The 24,969-nt window shown below is 40.5% G+C and overlaps 1 protein-coding gene across 4 annotated transcripts in view; it reads left to right on the top strand.

Moving 5' to 3' along the window:
- PTPRG (protein tyrosine phosphatase receptor type G) overlaps positions 1-24,969 on the top strand; it is a 689,896-nt gene that overhangs the window by 577,466 nt on the left and 87,461 nt on the right. For 2 of the 4 annotated variants that reach the window (XM_063122068.1, XM_063122070.1), the window contains exons 13-14: positions 10,953-11,085; positions 21,071-21,157. In XM_063122068.1, the coding sequence (XP_062978138.1) occupies positions 10,953-11,085; positions 21,071-21,157 (220 nt within the window). The remainder of the gene's footprint in view (positions 1-10,952; positions 11,086-21,070; positions 21,158-24,969) is intronic. The other 2 variants (XM_063122069.1, XM_063122071.1) reach the window with 1 other exon arrangement.

The following is a 24,969-nucleotide window of genomic DNA, read 5'->3' as shown; positions in this document are numbered from 1 at the left end:
CCAGCCTGAGCAGACAAAAAAGTGTACAGGGAAATGAGAGAACTACCTGCAACTAAATGGAAAAGAGCATATTCTGTTGCTGCCTATTACTGTGAGTAAAACATTTTAGCTAGTCAATGTTTAGACGCTTTTAAACCACTCCATTGTCCATTGTTATACTGAATGGCTTGTACTGTGTTGGACGCAACATACTTTTCACACGCTCATATTTTCATGTGTCCTCTGGCTAAATGAATGAATGTTTATTTGGGGGGATCGTATTCTGGATTCCAGTAACATGATATTTTGTGGCTTCTGTCTGTATCTGCTATTAGAAAAATGAGAAATAAACATTTAACTCTGCCCTTGTTGCTTTTGCAGTATCAAGACATGATAGAGAGGGATTTTTATTCAGGTATATATTTCCCAAGATGGTTGTTTCACACGTTTATCACTACTTATGCTGTGTTGTGATACTTACGGAGAATAAACATGCTTGTTCTCAGTGGGGCATTGTAATGGCCAGTCAGAGCGGTTGTTGGTTGGTACGCTTATCAAATACCTTTTTCTCATTTTGACCTTTGCCCATAATACCTTGCCAAGACACCCTTTACCATCTCATATATTTCTCCTGGCCCAGATTCCAAAATGCATGGAAACTGCGGAATGGGGTTTCCTTAGGAAAGCAACTGTTATGGTTAAGCTACACATTTCAGTTTTGGGAGAAATGGTTTTCAAAGTGTCGGACATCATATTAGGTAGGACTCCCCGAAGCTAGATACACTGCAATATTTTTTTTTATTCCTTCCTACTGGGATGGATTCCAAGCTAGTAAAAGGCAAACTGAATTAATTCAGCAGTGACATATGCCACTGAAAAGTGTTTGCATTTCTTAGCAAAACTGGAGTTTCCTCACCCTTTAAAAAAATGGGCAAAGTTACAAGAAGGATACATTAAATTTGTCTATTGCTGCTGAGTTGCCTTTCTTTAGAACAGAAAGCTGAAAATGCTGTGATTTTGTTGCTGTTTTTGTTATTGGGATGCAGAGAACTAGAACCGTCTGGGTCTTTTTGTTTAACGTACGTTTTCTTCTGCATTACTCAGCGGGCCACGTTTTTATAAGCTTCCTGGTGCTGGACCCCTGTTGGTAGCCCAGATGTACTGCGGATGTCTGCTAGCACTGAGCACTACCAGCTACTTGTGCTGGTATTGTTTTGTATACTTTCACATATTGCCTTTATTTTTGCAGTAAAATAGTTTCAGTTACGCTCCCTGCTGAATTTCTTCCATGGTGCTACAGGACAGAGTTGTCCCCCTCTTTTCCTCTTCTTTTTTTTTAAAAGATCCATCCTGAATACTGTTGATTAATGTATAACGTTCCTTCCAAACATACTTTATTGATACAAATTGAAGATATAAGCATTATTAGCTACTAAAGTCATAAACCCCCTCTCTGTTGCCATTGCTGATGGCCTGACATAAGAAAATAAGGAGACCCACTGGTAGTTTTGATTTGTTGTGTTAAGGATGTTGTTGTTTTTTGCTGCTTATATGGCTATTTCCTATAACTGAAAGATGATAAATCCCCCATCAATTGACGAGTGGATTAATAGGATGTGGGATATGGTTTATATGATCAAGTTAACAAACTTGGTACAAATTAGAAAAAGGAGACAATTGGAGAATAATTTTATTTTAAAAAATTGAGACTTTTATAGGATTCTGGAATATTAAAATTCACAATGCACTAAACCCATGTATATTGTTTGTTAAAATTTAATTTGATACATGTAAGTGAAGGGATCATAGGAAAACAAATTATATTTGTTTAATGTTGCTCCCAAACTATGGAATGTACTTACTTGAGACATTTGATTCACTCCCACTATCTTGCCTTTAGAATCATAGAATCATAGAATAGCAGAGTTGGAAGGGGCCTACAAGGCCATCGAGTCCAACCCCCTGCTCAATGCAGGAATCCACCCTAAAGCATCCCTGACAGATGGTTGTCTGTTTAGAAAGGGTGTAAAGACTCATCCTTTCAATTTGGCCATTCAAAATGTGGAGTTTTAAGGTTTTACTGTTTTAGTACTCTTGTTTTCATTGTTTTAAGGTTTATAGTTTTAAATTGTTGAACACCACCTTTATAGCTTTTTAGTAGATAAGGGGATATATAAATGTTAATAATAAGGGTATGAATAAATGCAATATTGTAAAATGTTACAACATTTATAGGTTATTGATATTTATTAGCGTGTGGAAAATTATTTATTTATTTATTATGGTATTGTTAAGTGATTGTATTATTGCTAATTATTAACACAATTCTTTTAGAGATCAGGCCAAAGGTCCAGCTTGTCCAATGTCTCTGAGAAGCCAGAAGCATGACAGTAGCCCTTTCCTGCTGTTGCTCCATCAACTGGTGTTCCGTTACATGCTCACACTGACCATGGAGTTTCCATATAACCATCATGGCTACTATTATTATTATTATTATTATTATTATTTATTTATATAGCACCATCGATGTACATGGTGCTGTACAGATAACACAGTAAATAGCAAGACCCTGCCGCATAGGCTTACAATCTAATAAAGTTGTAGTAAACAATAAGAAGGGAAGGAGAATGCAAACAGGCACAGGGAAGTGTAAACAGGCACCGGGAAGGGTGAAGCTAACAGTATAGAGTCAGAACAAACTCAAAGTTTAAAAGCTATAGGGAAAAGAAAAGTTTTTAGCTGTGTTTTAAAAGCTGTGATTGAGTTGGTAGTTCTAAGGTGTTCTGGAAGAGCATTCCAGGCATGAGGGGCAGCAGAGGAAAATGGACGAAGCCGAGCAAGGGAAGTAGAGACCCTTGGGCAGGCAAGAAGCATGGCATCAGAGGAGCGAAGAGCACGAGCGGGGCAATAGTGTGAGATGAGAGAGGAGAGATAGGCAGGAGCTAGACCGTGAAAAGCTTTGAAGGTCAACAGGAGAAGTTTATATTGGATTCTGGAATGAATTGGGAGCCAATGAAGAGATTTCAGAAGCGGAGTGACATGGTCAGAGCGGTGGGCCAGGAAGATGATCTTAGCAGCAGAGTGGTGGACAGAGACCAGCGGACTGATGTGAGATGAGGGGAGGCCAGAGAGGAGGAGGTTGCAGTAGTCCAACCGAGAGATAACCAGTGCGTGAACGAGAGTCTTGGCAGAAGAGGCAGACAAAAATGGTCGAATCCTGGCAATATTATACAGGAAGAAACGACAAGATTTAGCTACTGCCTCGATATGAGGAATAAAGGAGAGCGAGGAATCAAATATAAAGCCAAGGCTACGAGTTTCCTTGACCGGAGTAAGCGTGACATCGTTGACAGTAAGAGAGAATGAGAGATGAGGAGAAGGTTTAGGAGGAAAAACAAGCAGTTCAGTTTTTGCCATATTGAGTTTCAAACGGCGATGAAGCAGCCAGGCTGAGATATCTGAAAGACATGCTGAGATATGATCGTGGACATCAGGAGAAAGTTCCGGAGATGAGAGGTATAGTTGTGTGTCATCGGCATACAGGTGATATTGGAGGCCGTGAGATTGAATAAGCTTGCCCAAGGGCAACATGTATAGAGAAAACAGCAGCGGGCCAAGCACCGAGCCTTGCGGAACCCCTACTGAAAGGAGAAAGGAGGAGGACGAGCTGCCGTTAGCCGACACGCTGAAAGAGCGACCCTCTAGATAGGAGGCGAACCAGTTATAGACAGAGCCACAGAGTCCAAGGTCATGGAGGGAATCTAAGAGAAGATCGTGATCAACCGTGTCAAAGGCTGCAGTTAGATCAAGGAGAATAAGGACAGAATAATGGCCCTTAGACTTGGCAGTGAGAAGATCATTGGTGATCTTGGTAAGGGCTGTTTCAGTGGAATGCAAAGGACGGAATCCAGATTGAAAGGGATCCAGAGCAGAGTTACTAGAGAGAAAGTCAAGACAGCGAGAGTAGACCACACGTTCCAGAATCTTTGAGACAAGGGGCAACAGAGAGACAGGTCGGTAGTTAGACAGAGAAAGTCGATCAAGAGTGGGTTTTTTGAGAATGGGAGAGACAGTAGCATGTTTAAAAGCAGAGGGAAATGAGCCAGAGGACAGAGAAGAATTAATGATGTGAAGCAAGGACGGGAGGATAGCGGGGATAAGATTAATAAAGACGCGAGAGGGAATCGGATCACGGGAACAAGTGGAAGGCTTCGACGAGCGCAGCCATTGATAGGTCCATTCTCCATGACTTCTTCATTTATATTTGTGGCCATCACCACATTGTTGGCTGGTGAATTCCATACATTAATTATGCATTGGGTGAAGAAGTATATTTTCCCCTAGGGCAGACAAAATCAAATACTTCTTTTCACAGTGAATAATTGCTGGGGAGTCAATTGCACTGAATGACATTGAGGCATACTATTATGACAGAGTGCAAAAAAATTCTCTCTGATACTTTATTGACACTGTGCCAGTGGCTTGCTCTCACTCGCTCCTCTAGAGTTAAACAGGGCTGGTCTAGCTAGTTGCATGTGCAAATCTCTATAGTGCAATTTGTGGTGAGCAACTTCCACATGCTTTCTGGGATATAACCCAGGATTTCTAGTCATGCAGATATATCCACAGAGAGTCAGGACTGTGAGTCTCATTTCAATGGCAGGCCCCAAACGTAGCATAAAGAGTGACACACAGCCGTCGCAAGTCAACAATGCCAACGTTTGAAAATTTGAAAGAAGCAGAACATAGTGATGGTTATGTTTTTTGTTGATGTTGTTCTGCCCTATTTGTTATACTAGTTCAGTTTTGAAAATGCAGTTATCCCACCTAGAAAATAAACGAGACAGGTTATTCCTGGTTTTCGAGTAAATACAAAGCAACCCCATAATATACCTTGCAATTTGTGCGAAGCTCTTCTCTCTGTCCAAATCAGTCAATTGGCCCTCACTACCACATGCCATATTTTGGTCATGCTACAGTCTTACTGTCCATGGTCAGTAGGTTCGTGTTATATAGCTCATAATGTCTTTGCAGATAAAGAAAATCTAAAATCAGTTTCCCTCTTTTACTTTGTGTACTGCATGCAGAGCCTAATGAGCTAAAATGGAAAATCATGATATATTAACTATTAGTAATGTTACTGCTTGCTGAAACATGTGGATTTGGGTTCGTACTTACTACCACCTGTTGGCAAAGTTACTTGGGAAGAATGGCTGTAGCTCAGGGCTAAAGTATATGCTTTGCATGCAGAAGGTCCCATGTTCAATCTCTAGTGTCTTTTTCCAGATATGGCTGGAAAAGGCTCCTGTCTAAAACTCTGAAGAGCCACTTGAAGTCAGATGGATCAGTGGTCTGACTCTGTATAAGACAATTTTTCATGTTCCCATCCTTTGAACCAAACCTTTAACAACAACAACAACAGGTGGACTAAGGGTGCAATCCCATGAATGTTTAGACAGAAAAAAGGACTTTTCCCCATCTAAATATGCATTGGATTGCTCCCTAAGTCATAAACTAACGAAACTTCAACTTGAGTTTTTTATTTATTTATTACAGTGTGATAAAAAAAATCATGTTTGTTTTGTTATATCCCAATATTTCTCTGCTGGAAGAGACTCGGGATGATGTAATTGCTATAGAGTTTAATTTGGATCTAGGAAATCCAGGATCAAATCCCTCTGGGTCATAAAGCTCATTTGGATATTCATGGAAAGCCACTGTCAGAATAATATATTTGTAGGGTTCTGAGAGTAAAATGAAATAGCCTCCTACATGCCATCCTGTTCTCCAATTAATTTCTCCCTTTTAATACTTTACTTTTTATATATTTAATGCTAGATGTTAAAACATTTGGTGCACAAACTGATTTTCTCTGATTTCCCTTTTGAGAGGTTCTTATACCAAATCTCTAAATTTCTACTCTCTCTCTCTTTTTTAATTCTGATGGATTTAGGCTGCAGTCCTATGGACACTTACTTGGAAGTAAACTTCATTTAATTCAATGGAATTTACATCTGGGTAAACATGTGCATGGAATCATGCTGATGAATAGTTTTGGAGCTCCATTGGACAATTTCTAAGATATGAACTGAATAAAATGTGAGTGTGTATGTCTCTAGACAGAGTCCTCTTTATGGATGTGGGTAACTTGGGAATAGAGAAGGCACTTTTGTTATAATTAATCCTCAAACAAAATAGGGCTGCTGCAGTACAAAGTTTTTGAGTTCCTGTGTGTTTTTGTAGTCATCTTTTTTGCTTTTAGTTCTGTAAGTCTTCATCTTAAAAGGAGAGTGCACTAAACTGAGACGTGTGTGTTATAGCACAGGGCGCTGAAGAAATTAAAGCACACCATACAAAAATGCTCTATGGATTGGATTTTTCAAAACTTGTAGGGTTTGATCAGACTTAACCATGCTAAGGTCAGCTATTTAGCAAATGTTGGTAAAATGTTCAATGGGATATGAATTTCTAAGACTTCTATCCTACACACGCCTACTTGAAACATACATTTCATGGAGTTTAGTGGGGTACTCAAATGAATATGCTTATGATCATAGTGGTACTGTGACAGTCACACAAAACATTTGAAGAACTTCAGATTATAAGCTTGAATAACAATTTTACTGCCCTTACACAATTCAAAAACTTTGAATAATTTGCTGTAAAATCATAACCTTTAAAAAAAAAAACCCATCATCTTCTAATTTCAAAGCCTTAATCAAATATCTCTTTTACACTTTCCTATTTCTCCCTATAGGCTGAGGAGTATAAATTTGCTCTTTTTTATAGAATGGCAGTTGGTGCCCTCAATTCTCACCCCGCTCCCTTTACCTTTGTTACTTAGGGCATGTTTATACCAGGGACCGTGTCAGTTCTGTGCAAAAGCAGATTGCTGACACTGTAATAACTATTAGCAAATGTTGAACAGTAATTGTTCAACATTGTGTAGCTCTTTAACACAACGTAACTGTCTTAATTTGAACTATTTATCAAAAATATTTGGCTCATCTGAACTCACTATCCATGTGACTGTTGTTAATGTTTTCTTTTGTTTTAGCCTCATGGAGGAAGTACTTACCTTGGATATTCTTCCCTAGTGCATAACTGAAGTACTCACATGCACACACATTCTTTTTAAAGTATTCTGGATATTAACTCCTGGTGGGTGGGTGGGTGTGCGCATGTGAGTGTTGTTGCTGCAAAATTGTGTTTTCTTTTCTTTTTTGTCTTAGGCCCTTTCTACGCCTAAGAGTTATCCCAGGAAAATGGAGGGATCATCCCTGCCTACTCCCGGGATCCCCTGGGTGGCATTTGGATGCACAGGAATGATCCCGGGACAATCCCGGGATATAGGGCTGGTGTAGACATGCCCCCTATTCATTTTGGTCTGGTCACTCTCTACCACAACTTACAATGTCAGAGCATGCTCTCTCTTCCCTCCTTACTCATGACTCTCTGATTATGACTGTATGTAGTTATACAAGGCCCACAGTTAGGCATTTTTGCCTTTATGAGCCAAATTGTAGCTAACAGCACAATCCTCTACCTATTTATTCATATTTAAGTCCTAATTTGTTCAGTGGGGTTTACTGCCTAGTACCATGTTTAGGACTGGAGCTTTAGTTCTAAAGACTTCGACAATTTTGCGCTGAGCTTGCAGCAGTGTCTAGTTTGGTTCCATTTCTATCAGCTCTGTAGTGTTTGAATTTCCCTCCTGCCTTCTAAATACCTGTTTTCTTTTCTTCTTCTCATGAAAAGATATCTATGCTGTAAGCCACCTTTGGGGGTGGAGGCTTCTGTCCTGAAATGTGGTCAATAAATATTTTTAATAAATAAATAAATCCCATGCCAGGATTTGCTGATTACAATCAGAATGTATAACATAATTCAGAATATAATCATAATACACACAACAAGAATAATAGCCTTGCAATGAGAAGATTGAGAGTTTTAAAAAGTGTTTTTAAAGAACTTATTGTACCTAAACAATGTGAACTGAAGACAGATTGTGGGTATCTTTCCTTCACTTAAGGTAATGTACAAGCACAGCCCCTGTCTTATGATTCTAAGTTTTATTGGTTCAAATGGGGACAGAGACATATGTTCATCATAACTTTGCATGTACAACATCTAACATAAAATGTGCTCTTATACCTTATTGAAACTCCAGGTAATATGAAAGTAAATACCTCAGTTCCTGGATTCTGCATTCAAGAATACAAAAATTATTTTACAAGAACTACTTCACTGTCCTATTTTGGGTGTCCTTCTGTTGACCCATGCCATCCAGTGAAAAGAGTGTTGGACTTGGAACTGAAATTTGTTGGTTCAAACCCCCAGTTGTTTGATAAACTTGGTCAGGTCACTATATCCCTGTGTCAGTTTCCCATCTTGAATTATTTTTGCCCGATCTCGTGTTATAATAAGTATGCCTGATATTATAAAACAAATAAGATTAAAAAATTGTAAAGCACTCCAGAAGTGCTATTTAAATGTTTGATATATATTTTTACTTAGTGGTGTTTTTCTTTTTTTAAATGTTGGATGTGAACTGCTCTGAGAATTCTGTTGTGCAACAATTTAAAATTGTAACACATAAATAAGAACATAGGAATTAGACCGAAGATCCATCTGGTCCAGCATGCCATTCACACTATGGCCAACCAGCTGTCAACAAGGAACCCACAAGCAGGACACGGGTGCAACAGCACCCTCCCGCCCATGTTCCCTGGAAACTAGTGTATATAGGCTTACTGCCTCTGATATTGGAAGTAGCTCACAGCCGTCAGGACTAGTAGCCATTCATAGCCTTCTCCTCCAGGAATTTATCTAACCCCCTTTTAAAGCCATCCAAATGGGTGGCCAACACTACATGTTGTGATAGTGAATTCCATAGTTTGACTGTGCACTGTGTGAAGAAGTCCTTCCTTTTAGCTGTCCTGAATCTCCCACCAATCAGCTTCATGGGATGACTCCGGGTTCTAGCATTATGAAAGAGGGAGTCCTCGTGCTTAGTTTGCCATGTCATTGGCCAGGAACCCGACAGCAAGCAGTGCACACTAACATTACAGTGATGATGTCTGCTGTTGTTGATAGTTTGCTCTCATAAATCATATATAGTTTGAGAACTAGGGCAAAGACGAAATGGCTGTTGTGTTTCAGTTTTTGTTCTCTTCCCTCAAACCCCCTTAAAACTAATTTCAGTTTGATAATCTGGCTCTTTAGACCCACACGATCAGTGCCAGAGATGGGAGACAGCAGCAGCTTGGCCACTCTGGCTCCAGTGGTGGCACAAATCTCCATCCTTGACCATAGTTTGGGGCTTTCATGGTATCTTCAAGCTAATCACTGGTCGTTGCAAAAAGTAATGCCAAACAGTTTCAAGCCAATCTTCCTCAAATAGGCAACTCATTCAATGAAAAAAAAAAGTGCCCCTTTGAAAATGAAAGAAAAAGGTGCTGGTCTAGAAAGTCAAGGCTCTCTGTGCTCACTAATGAAGGGCCATTTCAGTCACCCAAATTCAGTGGGCAACCCTTTTTTTCTGCCAATGGCCATATTCCCTTGTGGATGTTGGCAGTGAGTAGGGCCGAATCCAAAAGTGGGCAGGTCACCTCTTTTCTCTCTCTCTCTTCCTGTGACTTTCCTTTCTCCCTCTCCTGTCCCGCTCAGACTGTCTGAATTGTTCGCATGCAGAAGGCTTCTGAAATCGGTCTGAGGGCCACATGAAATTAGGCTGAAGGTCGTAAGTTGCCCACCTCTGTTTTACCACATTGCAAGAGATACAAGAGATGTGAACTTAATGAGCCTAGAGTAAAACCTCTACGTTAAAATAAATTGCTGAAAGCTAATAGACTGAAAATCTGTAGGTTTGTATTAAAATCCATCCGACATTGCATCACAAATTGAAAGTAGGGAAATGTACTCTTCACCAAACATCCTATTAACTACTACATCCAAGAACTATAGAAAGAAAGAATAGAACAGATCACTTGAAGTTGAATATGAAACCAGCAATGTTGAGAGCATTCATAAAGAAGTTTAAAGCAAAATATGAACAGAGGTATAATCTTTGCTTTAAGACCTGGAGGAACCTGAATTAAAATTAAAGTGTGACACAAGAGAAACTGCATTAGGGGGAATAATTGTTTGTTTATTTATATTTATTTATTTATTGCATTTCTATACAATTTCTATTAGTGCATTATTTAGATATCTGCAAATGTATAAATTGTCCCTTGTTGCAAGCTTTTGTAAACTGTGTATCCCTGTCCTTTCTACCCCGTTCTTTTTAAAGGAAATTATGAAAATATCTTGGTTTAAGGCAGGTATGGATTCATGTTTGCATTTTTATAACACAAGAAAGTGACTTTGGTGGGCACAAGCAACCTGCATCCGCAAAGACATCTAAGACATCCCAATGACAAGTCACTGCGCTGAATGATGGTTTAAGCAATACAATGTTAACTCCTCAGGGGGGAATAAAAAGAGAACAGTCCGTGACAAAAACTGTGAGAATTAAAACAATATTAATGCATATTGTTCCTGTGCCTATTTGAAGGTAAAACTTAAAGGAATATTTTATGTCATATAGCCAACTCTTTCCCTTCCTGGAAAGTTTTGTTTTTGATGCAGTTCCTTGCTTCATAAAACACTCACCTTTATTTTGAAGTCTGCATTCACTCCTGAGGAAAGAAGTAGCATTTTCAGTTTCGGACACTTCACATGTTACATTCTTATGTGTACACCCCAAAAACATAATATGTGAAAGCGACCAAAGGTGCATTTGCCTATCATAGTGGGACACATATCAAGGGGTCATGATTAGCTACAGCTCCTTCTTGTAGATTATACTCCATGGCAAACCCAGGATTGCCGCTGTGTAATGTGAGAATTGGGCTTCTGTTAAAATTATTTTTGCAGTTCAGTTTCATTTCTGCAGTTACTGATTTTGTTATTATTTGCTTAATATGCAGCAGACAAGAATATTTCCAGTATGGCGACCAGACCTGCGCCTGGCAAAATGGAATGGATCATTCCCCTCATTGTAGTCTCAGCCCTGACATTTGTGTGCCTCATACTTCTTATTGCTGTGCTAGTTTACTGGAGGTGAGCCTTTTCAAAGAAGCTAAACTCAGTGATTGTACACACTTTTGTGAGTGCGTTTTGATTTCTCTGCTTTCATTTGTTTTCTTCCCCATTGAGCTATTATGGTGACAAATGCGCTAGGTATGCTTTTGGCAATAGCTGTCTGTTTCTAGTTCATCCGTTTAATGTCATGAAAATTAGCCCTGAGAGGGGAAGATATTGTGTATGCAGAAGGTTCCAATTGGAACCACCAATTAAGGAATCTTGCGTCAACTGAAGATGACCTCTGCTTTAGATATTAGAGCAATGGTTCCCATTTTTGGGTCCCCAGATATTGTTGAATTACAATGCCCATAATCTCCAATCATTGTGGCCAACGTTGAGGGATGGTGGGAGTTGTATCCCAACACCTGGGAACCCAAGGTTGGGAACCACTGCTTTAAAGAGCTTCAACTAGTCAGTGTTGATAGTTATGGGCTTGATGAATTCAGTACAAGCGCTTGATTTTTGTACAAGGCAGTTCAGATGAATTCCCTGTAAATCTCCATTGGGCAATTTGTGGCTCTCCAGATATTTTGGCCTCCCATCATCCCTCACCATTGGTTAAGACTGACGGGAGCTGTACGCCACAACATTTGAAGGGGTACAAGTTGCCCAGCCCTGCTGTAAAATGTAGTCCAAAACTGTTTCAAATGTTTCATTAAACAGCAAAATGTACAGCACGGTACTCAGAAGTAAGTTCCAAATGAGATGGCTTTTGGTTATGTTTTATCAGTGGCTAGCAACACATATCACCCCCTACCTTCACACACACACACACACACACACACACACACACACACACACACACACACGCATACACAAGAATACTCTTTAAATAGATTATTATATTGACAACAGCAAGTAAAAAGTAAAGAAATATAACAGAGAAGAAATATAATAGTACTTATCATTATAAAGGATTTACAAACGGCTGATTGTATAGGTTTCATTCCCCATATGCTAGCCTCACTGGGAGATAATATTAACTGAACCATGGTTAAGCATTACAAGAATGAACCACAGCAAGCATTCGGCTCACACAGTCCCCTCCCCCCTAGCATGGCCGTAACAAGGAGTTTGGAGGTTTTCACTTCCATTTTAGATTAACCACAGTTCGTCATGTCATTTGAATCCAGAAAAACTGTGGTTAGTTTTAACTATGGTTTGTTGAAACAAGTCAACTTCAAACCATAGTTTATGATGTTTGCCTGTTTTGACTAACCATAGTTAAGATTAATCACACTTTAGGTTTTGAACGACACACTAAATTGTAGTTAATCTACACCAGCTTCTGATCTCGCAGCCTCACCAGAGGAGGAGATGGGAGGGGGGGAAACATGAGCTTCAGGCTCATTCTTGTAACACTAAACCATGGTTTAGCACAGCCTTCCCCAGCCTGATGCCCTCCATGTGTTTTGGACTTAGATCCCATCCGTCCCAGCCATCATGGCAGTGTTCAGGTACAAAATCTGGAGGGCATCAGGTTGGGGAAATCTGGTTTAACATCATGTCCAAATACATCCATTGACATGTGGACATTAGTGCAGAGGAAGTCTTCCTCAGGTACCTGGAGGAAAAAAGTATTATATCAAAATAAGACTCCATCCTTGTAAAGATTTTAGCAATAGCACTTGTCATAGGTAGTAATATTTCTGACTGCATCGAAATGTGCTTTACATAATACAGCTTGAGTTCCCCCTCAATTTACTCTTTGTCCTTAGGAAAAATGAATAGTTTATCACAGCGGGGGGTGTTTCAAGCTCAAAAGATCTAATTTAAGATAGGAAATTGGGATTGAACCAGGATATCAGAAACAAAAATATAACACACAATGTAATGGGCAACATATGGAATCATTTTGTAAATGAGACCATCAAAGCAAATTACATCAAAATGAGTTTGAGATGGACTGTTTTTTCCTCTCAAGGAAGGAAATGGGGTCTCAAAAAGAATATCTTATCTTTTTCAGTAGTTAAGAAAATCTGTCCCTCCAGGTAAAAGACCTGTGAGGCCAAGAGGTCCTTTCTTGGCCAGCTTTTCTTTTTCTTTTTCTTTCTTGAGGCAATAGGAATATCAAAATGAGAAGGGGAAAATACTTCTTATTTTTCATTTTACTTTTTTGGAAATGTGAGAGAATAGATGATTTAAGGACAGAGGTGAGATAAATAGAAAACAGAAGAAAAGTAAAGCCATCTGGTTGTCTGTATTGTAAAGATGCCCTAGCAACATAGAGATTTAAGGGTAATGGCTAGCTGGGGAAAACTGGGAGTTGTATTATTATTATTATTATTATTATTATTATTATTATTATTATTATTCTTTACCGCCCCATAGCCAAAGCTCTCTTGGCAATTTACAAAAGATTAAAACATTAAAAGTTGATATGCAAAATTTTAAACCATAAAAATGTAGAACAGACAGCATACAAAGACAACATACATTTTTTTTAAAAAATTGAGAGCCAAATCTCAAGATATATCCATGATCAAGTAAACATTCAGCATATGCTGCTAAATGCCTGGAAGAAGGGAAACGTCTTGACCTGGTGATGAAAAGATAACAATGTTGGTGCCAAGCAGGCCTCGTTGGGGAGATCAATAATTGTGGGCCACTACTGAGAAAGCCCTCTCCCTTGTTGCCATCCTCCAAATTTCCATCAGAGTAGACACCTTAGATGTTGAGCGTAGTGTACAGGTAGGTTGTACACTACCTGTACACTACTGTTGTACAGTAGTGTACAGGTAGTTGTATACTGTTGTTTTATATTATGAATGGTTTTAATTTTTGTGAACCGCCCAGAGAGCTCCAGCTATTGGGCGGTATAGAAATGTAATAAATAAATAAATAAATAGGTTTGTGTCAGGAGAGGCATTATGTCAGATATTGTAGCCTCGAGCCATGTAAGGCTTTATAGGTTAGAACCAGCAGCTTGAATCGGGCTTGGAAACATACAGGCAGACAATGCAAGTGGGCCAATGTAGGGCTTCTTTCCACCTAAACTTCATAGGATTGCGCCCTAAATCTGCCTTCCCCAATCTGGTGCCCTCCAGAAGTTTTGGACTACAACTTCCAGAATTCCTGTTAGCCAGAATTCCTGTCAATTACTGATGATCAGCTGGAGCTGATAGAAATTGAAGTCCAAAACATCTGGAAGGCACCAAGTTGGGGAAGGATGATCTGAATATTTTTTCAGACCGTTGGATTTGAACACTTTCAACAATTAATTCCTATTTTAGAGACGAACACTGGGGCAGTTATGCCTGGTACCAAAGAAGGAAGAGGACGTCGCACCCGCCATTTTAATTTTTTTAAAAACACTAACCTTTGCGCTTGAGCGCTGGTGCGCTCCAGCTCCTGTTTCTTTAAAAAAAAATGGTGGCCGCAACATCCTCTTCCTTCTGGGATGTTGCACACTACGTGTGGACTGAGGGGACTATCTCGTGATCATAAAATCATGAGATAATCCTCCTCCACCCCCCTCGTGTAGCCATGCCCCTGGTGTTTCTAATATCGAAGAACTGTGTACAGTCTATCATAATCCTATACTGTTTTACAGCAGTTTTGGCTGCTATTCATTCCTTGCTCCCCACAAATCATTTCAAGTAGTGAATATATATTTACTACTCTGTATAGGAAAGAAACTGTGCTTTTCCTCTCCTTTTTAAGAGTATAGGGTGCAGGCCTATGCATACGTACTAGACAGAAGATCCGACTTGACCTCAGGGGGACTCAGTTTCTTGTAAAACATGTCTAGGTATGGGCTGCAATTACTGATTTGCCATTGCAGTGATTAATACTTCAAGACACTTCTATCTTTCTTTTCTTTTTTTAAAAAAATAGGACTTTAGTATTCTGCACTTCAGGCCCAGTTTGTACTGGCTCTTTATTTTCTGCCTGGATTGCACTAGGCTCATGGTGATGGTGGATTTGAATCTTGAGCACAAACAACAGTTCTACACACTTGCTCTTGGCGTTTGGACATTTGTAACTGTGTGCAGCACTTTAGAATTAAGGTCACAGTCCATTATTAGAAACCCCAACTTGCGTTCATCCTTCCACCTACCATACCTGTCACTGAATAGGATGTTAATCTTAAAGGTCTCCTGAAACTTCAGTTGCAAGCTATGAGCAGGGCTGGTGCCAGACTATTTTGCGCCGTAGGCAAGGCGAGCTACTTGCACCACCACCCCAAATTGCACAGAAGTCCGAACGTGTGCGCCAAGTGGAGAGCTGGGACTGGCTCACTTCGGTTTGGGACCGAGCCGTGTCTGGAATTCACCAGGACTTGAGAGAGAGAAAGAAAGGGGAAATGGGAATAGAGATCTCGCTCCCTGCCTTGGCACCTTGCAGGGCAGGGAGGAATGGAGAAAGAAAGAGGGGGTGGTGGAATGGGGATACAGAGAGAGATCTGTCTGCCTTGGCACCTTGCAAGGCAGGGAGGAAAGGAAAGGAGAGAGAGAGAGAAGTGAAAGAGAGAGAAAGAAGGGGCTGGCAGAAAGAGAGAGGGGGAAAGAGATAACCAAGAGGGGGACAGCACAGGAGAGGAAGATCGCGTGGTTCCCCCACCCCACCTGGATAACCAACACAGCAGCTGCCAACTTACCTTAACCCCGCTGGTGGTGCTGCTGCGTCAGCCTCCGCTTCTCCTCCGGGCCACACTGCCCACTGCTGTGCCCACCTGCCGCTAGCTCCAAGGCCGGGCCGGGCCAGGGCTTCAAAGGTGGGCCGGGTCCAAATCGGCCTCCCGGATGCAGGACGTCTGCTGCGATCTGCTGCCTGCTCTTTTGAGGATTGCCATGGGAGGGACTGGAGGCCATGTTCCGGAAGTCCAGGAATGCAGCCCCCAACCCCTTCCAGGGCCGATGAAGACTTTCTCCTCTGCCTTCTCCAGAGCCAGCACCATTGTGCCAGCCCAGGGGAAGCCTAGAGCAGCCCTGGGAGGACTGGAGGCCATGATCCTGGAAGTCCAGGAACACTGTCCCCAACCCCTTCCTGGACCAATGGAGGCCTTCCTCTCAGCCTTCTCCAGGGCCAGTGCCATCACGGTTCTGGGAGGGCGGTTTCTGGGCGGAAGTCCGAACGTGGAGCCGCCCCTCCTAGCGTCCCTGGGTTCGCTTTGGTTGGGCAGGCGCGGGGCGCCATCTCGCCCACCCAGGCCCAGCTGAATCCTCAGGCCGGGCCGGGCCGGCTCACAGCCAACAACGCGTGTGAGTGCAGCGCGGCGCCCCTCTTCGCTTGGTGCTCTAGGCGGCCACCTGAGTGGCCTCTATGGTAGCGCCGGCCCTGGCTATGAGTGCCTGCCATGGTTTGTGGGATGAAGGGGGCTCTTAAAAGCACAGAAGGTCACATGGGGCCCTTTGGATCCACTCAGTGGATTTGAACTTTTTGGTTTCTTTTATTTGCATTTTTTAGAAATTTTCACTGTCTTCATTGTAAAAACATATGTTTACAACCATCTAAACACTTAACTTTGCTTTTAAATGAAAGCTAGACTTCCTATGGCACCACAAAGCCATATTCTTCCCACAAGTGTAGACTTACAATTGGTTGAAGCTGCTGCACAATCTCTTTAGCAGACTGTATACCTTGTCTCTAGTTTTTGATAAACATGGTTATCGAGCAAGCCATCACATTTTCATTAGAGTTCTCTGGATGGTTATAACTGGGAAGATAATTCCTTTCATGGACATTTCAAGATGAAAAGATCTCAATTCCTGGATCAACATTATTTATTTATTTATTAAAACATTTAAGATATTTAACAACATGTTGATTTAAAACTTTTGTGTACACACATGGAATTTGTGTATTTCAATTTTTTTAAAAAATCAAAGGGACACGAATGGGGTAAATGTGACCCTTTCATTGTCCTCCTTAATTTTTTCTTAGCGACTTTCTTTTTAAATAGCTCAAAAGGGCGAAATAAGCAGAGTGCATGAAGTAGCAATTAACATTTCAGGATTTCAGACAGCAGCTAAATTATAGTCACTTCTGACATCCAGCAAGGAGGAGGAAATTAATTCACAAGTACGGCTTTTGAGTTTTCTGGTTCTCCACCCACACTGGCCACCGCAAATCACCTCTGAATTACTACTTGATTGCATTAAATCTCTTGCCCAGTGGAAATGCCTACTAAGCAGTGCTAATATGTTTAGGTTTTGGGGGGGGGTGTTTTTTGGAGCAATACAGCTGCTGTCTTAGAGAGACCTAGGGCTCATCTACACCAAGCAGGATATTCCACTATGAAAGCAGTATATAAAAGGCAGGAGCCACACTACTGCTTTATAGCGGTATTGAAGTGCACTGACAACTATTGGGGCCCATTGAGACATACTATATACCACTTTCATACTGCTATATCCTGCTTGTTGTGGCTCCTGTCTTTTATATATCGCTTTCATAGTGGAATATCCTGCTTGGTGTAGATGAGCCCTAAAGCAAACGAGGAGCATTCAAGAGATCAGCCTTCCTCAACCAGGTGCCCTTCAGATGTTTTTTTACTTTAACTCCCAACAAGCCCAACCAGCATGGCCAATGGTTAAGAATGCTGGGAATTGTAGTGCAGAACATCTGGGGTGTTGAGGAAAGCTGCATTATATGTTGCAAAGTTCTGAGAGATATTTAATGCCCCTCTCCCAATTTGGTGTATAGCCACACTTCACAAAGCATAAGAGAGGCCTATTTAAAGAGGCTCAAGTTATTCAGCCGATGTTCCATTGGTGGTGTGGGGGCAGTTTTGCAGCCTGCTTATTTTCACACTCCCTTCTGCCTTTACTGGCAGCTTGATTGGTGCTGAAAACCTATGGCTTTCCCCAAATAGCCCACTTCATAGGGTTGTTGTCAGAGGAAAAGAAACATTCTCTTAGTAATCCCTTTTAGAAAGGAACCATCTCTGATTAATTGGGAAAGGCCTTGATGGTGACCGGATCCCAGAAAAGGAGCAGAATAACTTACAGAAATGCTTTGCTCTTGAAGTGATTAAAGTCCATTGTCAGGGTGCTTGTCCTGGTTCACTGCTGCAGAGTTAGCTACCTTTCTGTTTTTCTGGTAACGGGTTTCTTGCTTTGGTGTTATGTGGTTTTTGTGTACTCTTTTGCTAAGAGAATTTAGTTCATCTGCTTGCCAAATTTGTATCTCATCAGCTTGGCTGTATTCACAAATCTGCAGTCAGTGGTCCCCATTTTACCACTGATAGAAGAAATGCTGAGTGATCCCAATGGAGGTCTAGAATTCTAGAATTGGGACTGCTATCTGCTTGGCATTCCATGCTCCGGAGGAGACAGCACAAGCAAACCTTTGATTTCCAGATACAGAGAATGGCACAATATACTCTCCCCCCCCCCTTTTGTTTTAGTACAAACAGGAAACCTACATGTTTTTCTCTGTTCATACATATTTCAACTTCTCAGACAATATGAAAAAAAAAATAGATGGACAAATAAGATCAGAAAGTTATAGTTCCTCAGTCATTTTGGTTCATTGCTAGTCTACCAAGATGTTTTTATGCTCCCTTGTTGCAGTGAATTCAAAGACTCCTTTTCTGGTTTCACAGCTGTTCTGAAAGGTTGGTGACATGCCTTCGCCCTTCTTTCTGTGCTTGAATGGCCTGCATAGCAAAATGCAGCTGTCTGCAATGGCCGTCTCATCACATGGCACCTAATACAGCAAGCTCTTCGCAACATTTTGCTCAGTGGCAACCTACCCTTTTTCAGAATTTGCAGGGTTTTCCCGTTGTTATAGTAACGAGCCCCCTGCTGCTGAATTGGCCCTTAGATGCCTGTTCAGGCTTTTGAGGAGAGCGAGTCACCTTCAATTAGATCCCCCCTCCCCCAAAATCGCTGACTAACGATACTAAATGATACACCAGGGATTAGGTTGTGTGAGTGCGCACACAGATGTCTGTCTATGCACACACATGCACTGCCAAAACGTTTATGGTTCTTTAATTAGGATTCTGTTAGAATTAGATTTGTTTAAGAAACCCTTCCCCTCCATTATTTTTACCCATACCTGTATTTGTAACTATATATATTTGCATAATGGTGCAAGCAATGTTCATTCAATACAAAAATATCACACAATAAGATGAAACAACGTAAAAGAGAATAAAGTAATCACTTAAAAATTGCATCAAACAAAGTGAATAAAAGCAACTTGTATAAGATTAATCTTGCCAAGTCCTTTCTAAACAAAGAGGGTGTTGCTTTCCTTTTTGAGAATAGTAAGTCTTAGCATATGTTCCCTGCATGAACTTGGATATCCTTTGAGACTAGAGAACTTGCTCACAGCTTCTTCTACAGAAGTGGTGAAATAGTTGGATGGAGCAGGGCCTTTGCTCTTGTGGCACCAAGTCTGTGCAATATCATATTGTTCTTTCAGAGCAATGCAAAACCTCTTTCTTTAGCATCTGAAATATGCTAGACTGTGTTCTTATTGGGCTTTATAGATTTAAACAAACAAACAAAGAAACCAGCAGCTTGAATTGTGTGACTAGCCAAAAAAGCTTCTGAACCATGTTCAGAGGTAATTTCATAGAATCATAGAATAGTAGAGTTGGAAGGGGCCTATAAGGCCATCGAGTCCAACCCCCTGCTCAATGCAGGAATCCACCCTAAAGCAGACTTGACAGATGGTTGTCCAGCTGCCTCTTGAATGCCTCTAGTGTGGGAGAGCCCACAACCTCCCTAGGTAACTGGTTCCATTGTTGTACTGCTCTAACAGTCAGGAAGTTTTTCCTGATGTGCAGCCGGAATCTGGCTTCCTGTAACATGTTAGTACGCATTACATTAATCTGTTTTGTGGGATGACAGTGAGTTGGGATGACAGTTGCCAGATCCCTGTATTCTAGGGAAGACAATCTGAAAATACGATGAAGCTGATAAAAAGCACAGCCATCACCTAAGAGTCTAAAAACACTGCCAGGCCTAAGATCATCCATTGCCTGGGAACCTGACTTACCTGGTTGGGGAGATAGTACTAATCACGGTCAACTCTGCCCTCTCTAGAACCGAGAGCTCCTCAACACTTGTGCACATGGATAATTTTAGACTTCAGACTTAATGGTCTTTTGGAGAGCTTCTTTAGATGGAATGGCATACTTGAATTTGAATTTACTTCAAAATGTGGTAAACCAGCTCTGCTGTACTTGGGGTCCCTTCTGTTGATTTTGCTGGTGGCACCAATGCTCCTCAGAGATCATCGCTTCCTCCTTGTTTCTTTTACTGACAATTTAAAGTCTAAACAGATTTAGTGATTTAACTGCTTCTTGCTTTAAACACCACTATCAAATTTGGCGGGAGCGGAGGGGATGCAGGGAGGAGGAGAGCAAGGAGAAATCCTGTCGTGCAAGTAGAGGTCGGCTTGCTCAGTGCTAGATTTCAACCTAGATCCTCCTCAGTTTAGGCACCTGCTTCTGCCCTTGCTGTGGGTAGAACCTCGGGTGGGGGACAAGCAAGAAAGAAAACAGCCTTGTAATGACACTCATCGTTCTGGTTATAATTTTTGCTTATCAAAAGAAGAGCAAAACTAGTCCTCAGGATGCAAAATAATTTATTTGTATGAAGCCCAGCACGTTTCGGCCTGTGTCCTATTAAAGGCCTTCTTCAGGGTGTTGTTAGAAGATGTCTGCAGATTTTCCTCTAGCAATAAGATGTCTCCTCATCTTATTGCTAGAGGAAAATCTAAAGACATCTTCTAACAACCTCCTGAAGAAGGCCTTTAATAAGACACAGGCTGAAACGCACTGGGCTTCATACAAATAAATTATTTTGCATCCTGAGGACTAGTTTCACTCTTACAATTTTGCTTGCCAACTAGTAGAAGAAAACTGGGAAGGGATTTGGGAAATAGCATATCCATTCAGATGAACTAAACCTGATATCAGTCTCTGCATTACTTAACTTAGGGTACATCCGAGGAATTCTGTCTATAAGCTTTATATACTTTTTTGTCTCTCTTTGTTTAGAGGGTGTAACAAAATAAAGTCCAAGGGCTTACCCCGATATTTCCGCGAAGTCTCTTCTTCTCAGGACAGAGGAAAGAAGGGGAACAGGTGAGGGGGGCTAAGATCAAACGGGTAGACATTTTACTAACCTTCGCTTTGTTTGTATCTATTAACTCCATACGTTTGTAGAAAATGCCTTGTTCTAAAATGCTGGTGGAAGGATATTGTTTTTAGTCTCTGTAGCAGTCGTATTTGGTTTCAGTGGTTTCTGCTTGGGATGAAGTTGCTCCAGCTCTATAGTTTTCATTACACTGTATTTATTTAATGGTGACATTAAATTTTAACCTGTTGGTTGTTTTATGATGGTTTTAATTTTTGTGAACCGCCCAGAGAGCTTCGGCTATTGGGCGGTATAAAAATGTAATAAATAAATAAATAATAAATTACAAGATTCAAAAGAATTACTAAGAAATGTTTGTAAAATACTTATTGCAACTAAAAAAGAACATTTCACATACAACAGTCATATATTAGGAGAGTAGTGCTTTTGAATCACTTTCCCTCCCAGTTACATGTCTTGTGTTTTTCTGGCCTATAACTCCATTGTGTACATGCATAGGTTGCTTCTGAGGAAGCCCCAATTTGTACATATTCTTGTTGTGAGTCAGGATGAGCAGTGAATAGGGATAGATGGATCAAATTATTTTTGGTCTGTGTCAATTTTACATTTGTTCATTCATCAGTCCAATCCATTCTGTTTGTACATTAATCTGGATTTGTTTTGCTTGTTTAACACCCCACCCACCCCCGAAATTTAGTATGCAGTTGATTCTAGAATATTCATTTTTATATGGATTTTATGATAAAATATGCATTTCATCTGCATTTTGATGTGTGTGTTTTAAAGCCGAAAACTGCATCATAAAAATCCGGATGAGTGAGTATTGATTCACTTCCAGATTACAGACTGAACAAAATCCTTGAGCAGCCTTCCCCAGTTTAGTGCTGTCCAAATGTTTTGGACTTCAACTTCCATCAGCCCCAGCCAGCATGATAAATCATCAGGAATGGCGGGAGTTGTCATCTGAAACATCTGGAGGGTATGTGGACGGCTGCCTGAGTACATAGCTAGTAGTGAATTTCAGTATTTATAACAATATAGCAGTAGCCTAAAATTACTGTTTAAATAACGATAGAATCTACCAACAAGAAGCCATCACTTAATGCTTTGGGAGGAACAGGTGGTTTGAAAAATGTCGACACTGAAAGGGTTAAAGCTGGTCTACACATGCAGAAGAATGAGTGGATGCAATGTCAAGGTAGTGAGAGTGGACTGTAGCCCTTTCTACACCTAAGGATTAACCCAGAAAAATGGAGGGATCGTCCCTGCCTACTCCCGGGATCCCCTGTGTGTTATTTGCATGCACAGGGATGATCCTGGGATGATCCCAGGAAAAAAGGCAGGTGTCGAAACAGCCTGTGGGAAATGTTTTTTAACATTTCCTCCCATGAAATTCTCCGTGAAAGTAAAGTCTAGCACATCAAGGAAAAATGATCTAATCGAGCTTGCTTCTCTTGTCCTGGTTTTGCGGGTGAAAAGAGAGAGGAAATAAAAAGACAAGACACGTGTGTATGGTATAAAAACTTGGGTCGCATTTATTGAAGTTCTGCAAGGAGAAATACTTGGGAGGGCCCCTAATCTGTACCAGCAACTAGCCAAGCAATATGCCAGGCAAAAACATTCCATGTCTTCTGAGTAGTATCTGTAAGATTACCACCCCCCAGGACTGCCCCCATTTTGGGAAGTGATGTCTTCCCGTGTCACCCCCTCCCAGGCCATGAAACACCTGGTGGGTAAGGTGAATTGGTCTCACAAGTAACCCTTATTCCCCCATTAGGTCCGCAAAACCCTCAGCGGAAGGCCTCAAGCATCACCTGTCACCAAAACGATGCCTCAAAACTCTCACAATCTCTGTTGCCCTTAATCCTGCCTGCCCGTACCAGCCTACCTGGGAAATGTGACCAAATAAGCCTAAAAACAGAAATGTAAACCAGATTTGCCAAAATTTGCTCCAGCCCCACAATGTGAAGTAGGCAAAAAGACTCATAGCCCCAGCCAATCAGACTATGAGCCAAAAAATCCTACTTGGACCCCGAAAGGACAATCAGCAAAGTCTACATTGCATACAGTGTGGGAGGGATGTAGGGGAGCATACGCATAAATTGATTCCACACTTGCAGTCAGAAGTGGCACAGCACACTCTACCACCTCAGGACCCTTCCATCTCATTCCCATATTATTCTGCTATATGTTTAGAATCATGGAATTACATATCACGTGCAGTTTGGACCATGGACGGAATGTATAGGACAGTATGTGTATACAATGAACACTAATGTTAGTGCAAAGACAGTATATAAATTAAATTAATTCATTAATAATAACAGTATCCAACACAGCCAGTGTGCCTCTGCTAATTATGTTTCACCTGTGAGACCCAATGCCAGTACAAAGGAAACTAGTGCTTCCTAGAGCAACCCTAGAAATGAGCTGAAAAACATTTTTCTGGAAAGGACAAGTCTGCAGAGCTCCTCTTAGCGAGGTCTGCTGACTTATTCCGTTCTGGAAATGAGCATTTTGGCTCATTTCCTTTTGCTTTAAGAAGTGCTCACTTCCCATCGTACCAATGGTGGGTTCCCTTGGCCCAGGGGCAGTGTTGAATACTGCCCATTGTTCCAGCTTGGACATAATTTTAGCATTCCAAACCACGCCAATATCTTCTTCTACAACTGTGTAAACAACACTGTAAACTGATTAGTTTAAACTACGGTATGATCCTGGCTTGTTTCAATAAATCATTAGTTTAAACTACGGTATGATCCTGGCTTGTTTCAATAAATCATAGATTAAACTGGCCATAGTTGGTCCTTTTTGAAAGTAATGATAAAATATAATTAGCTAAAAATAGGAAATGGATGCCTCAGGTCTCCTTACAGCCACAGTAGGGGAGGAAAGGGATGCACAAGCCTGAGACTTATTCACATAATGCTAAGCATTGATTTAACGTTACGTGCAGACAAGACCACGTCTGGACACAAATTAGGGGAAATGAATGTTGTTGAATTACAGCAATTATAACTTTTGCCTTAAGGTACATATTTGAAAGCATTCTGTAATCTAAAACAAGGCATAGATCATTAAGGGATGTTCCGCAGTTATCTATAATACGTAACCCTTTTCCAAGTTTGAATATTTGAAAATTATAGGGTCCACTAAAAGTTCTAAAAGAAATAAGTCTGATTTCCTAATGAATTCATTTTATGTATTTATTTTTACTTTAATATTGATAGTGTAATTTGCATCTGCAAACCAAATCCAAATTAACTTTGGAGATATTTAATTAAATATTGTTAAAAAACCTTTTTGTCAGGAAAACCAATTGTATCTCCATTAAAATCAATCCTTATACAAAAGAGCATTAAAATGTTTTTTTTAAAAAAAAAAGTTGAATGAATAATGATTAAATGATTCATTTTTCTTAAAAGGTATGAGATACAATTTCCACTTTCCAAGGGAAAACATTGTAATGAGGGGTATTTGCAAATTGAAATTAGCCTAGCTCTTCATTTTTGTCATTAAATAGAGTATTTAATTAGCATTTATAGTATTCAGGTTCTGAATTTAAATACAAACTAGAAAAGGGCTTGATTCACACTATTGTTTACATGCTAAATACCTAAATTGAATATGCTGACAATGTGAATTCATTTTTTTTCTAAGGACACACAACACATTTTCTAAAATAGTGGGTGAAAATCTTTTTTAATTTTTTACCCTAATTTGCATACATATTATTCTCTGTTTAAAAGATATATTAATTCTTTTTATTAGGCTCTAGCGGACGTGTTTTGAACTTCTG

Source organism: Elgaria multicarinata, chromosome 3 (genome assembly GCF_023053635.1).
Source record: "Elgaria multicarinata webbii isolate HBS135686 ecotype San Diego chromosome 3, rElgMul1.1.pri, whole genome shotgun sequence".
NCBI lineage: Eukaryota > Metazoa > Chordata > Lepidosauria > Squamata > Anguidae > Elgaria > Elgaria multicarinata.
The sequence above is the reverse complement of the archived record's forward strand: the minus strand, read 5'-3'. Positions and strand labels throughout refer to the sequence as shown.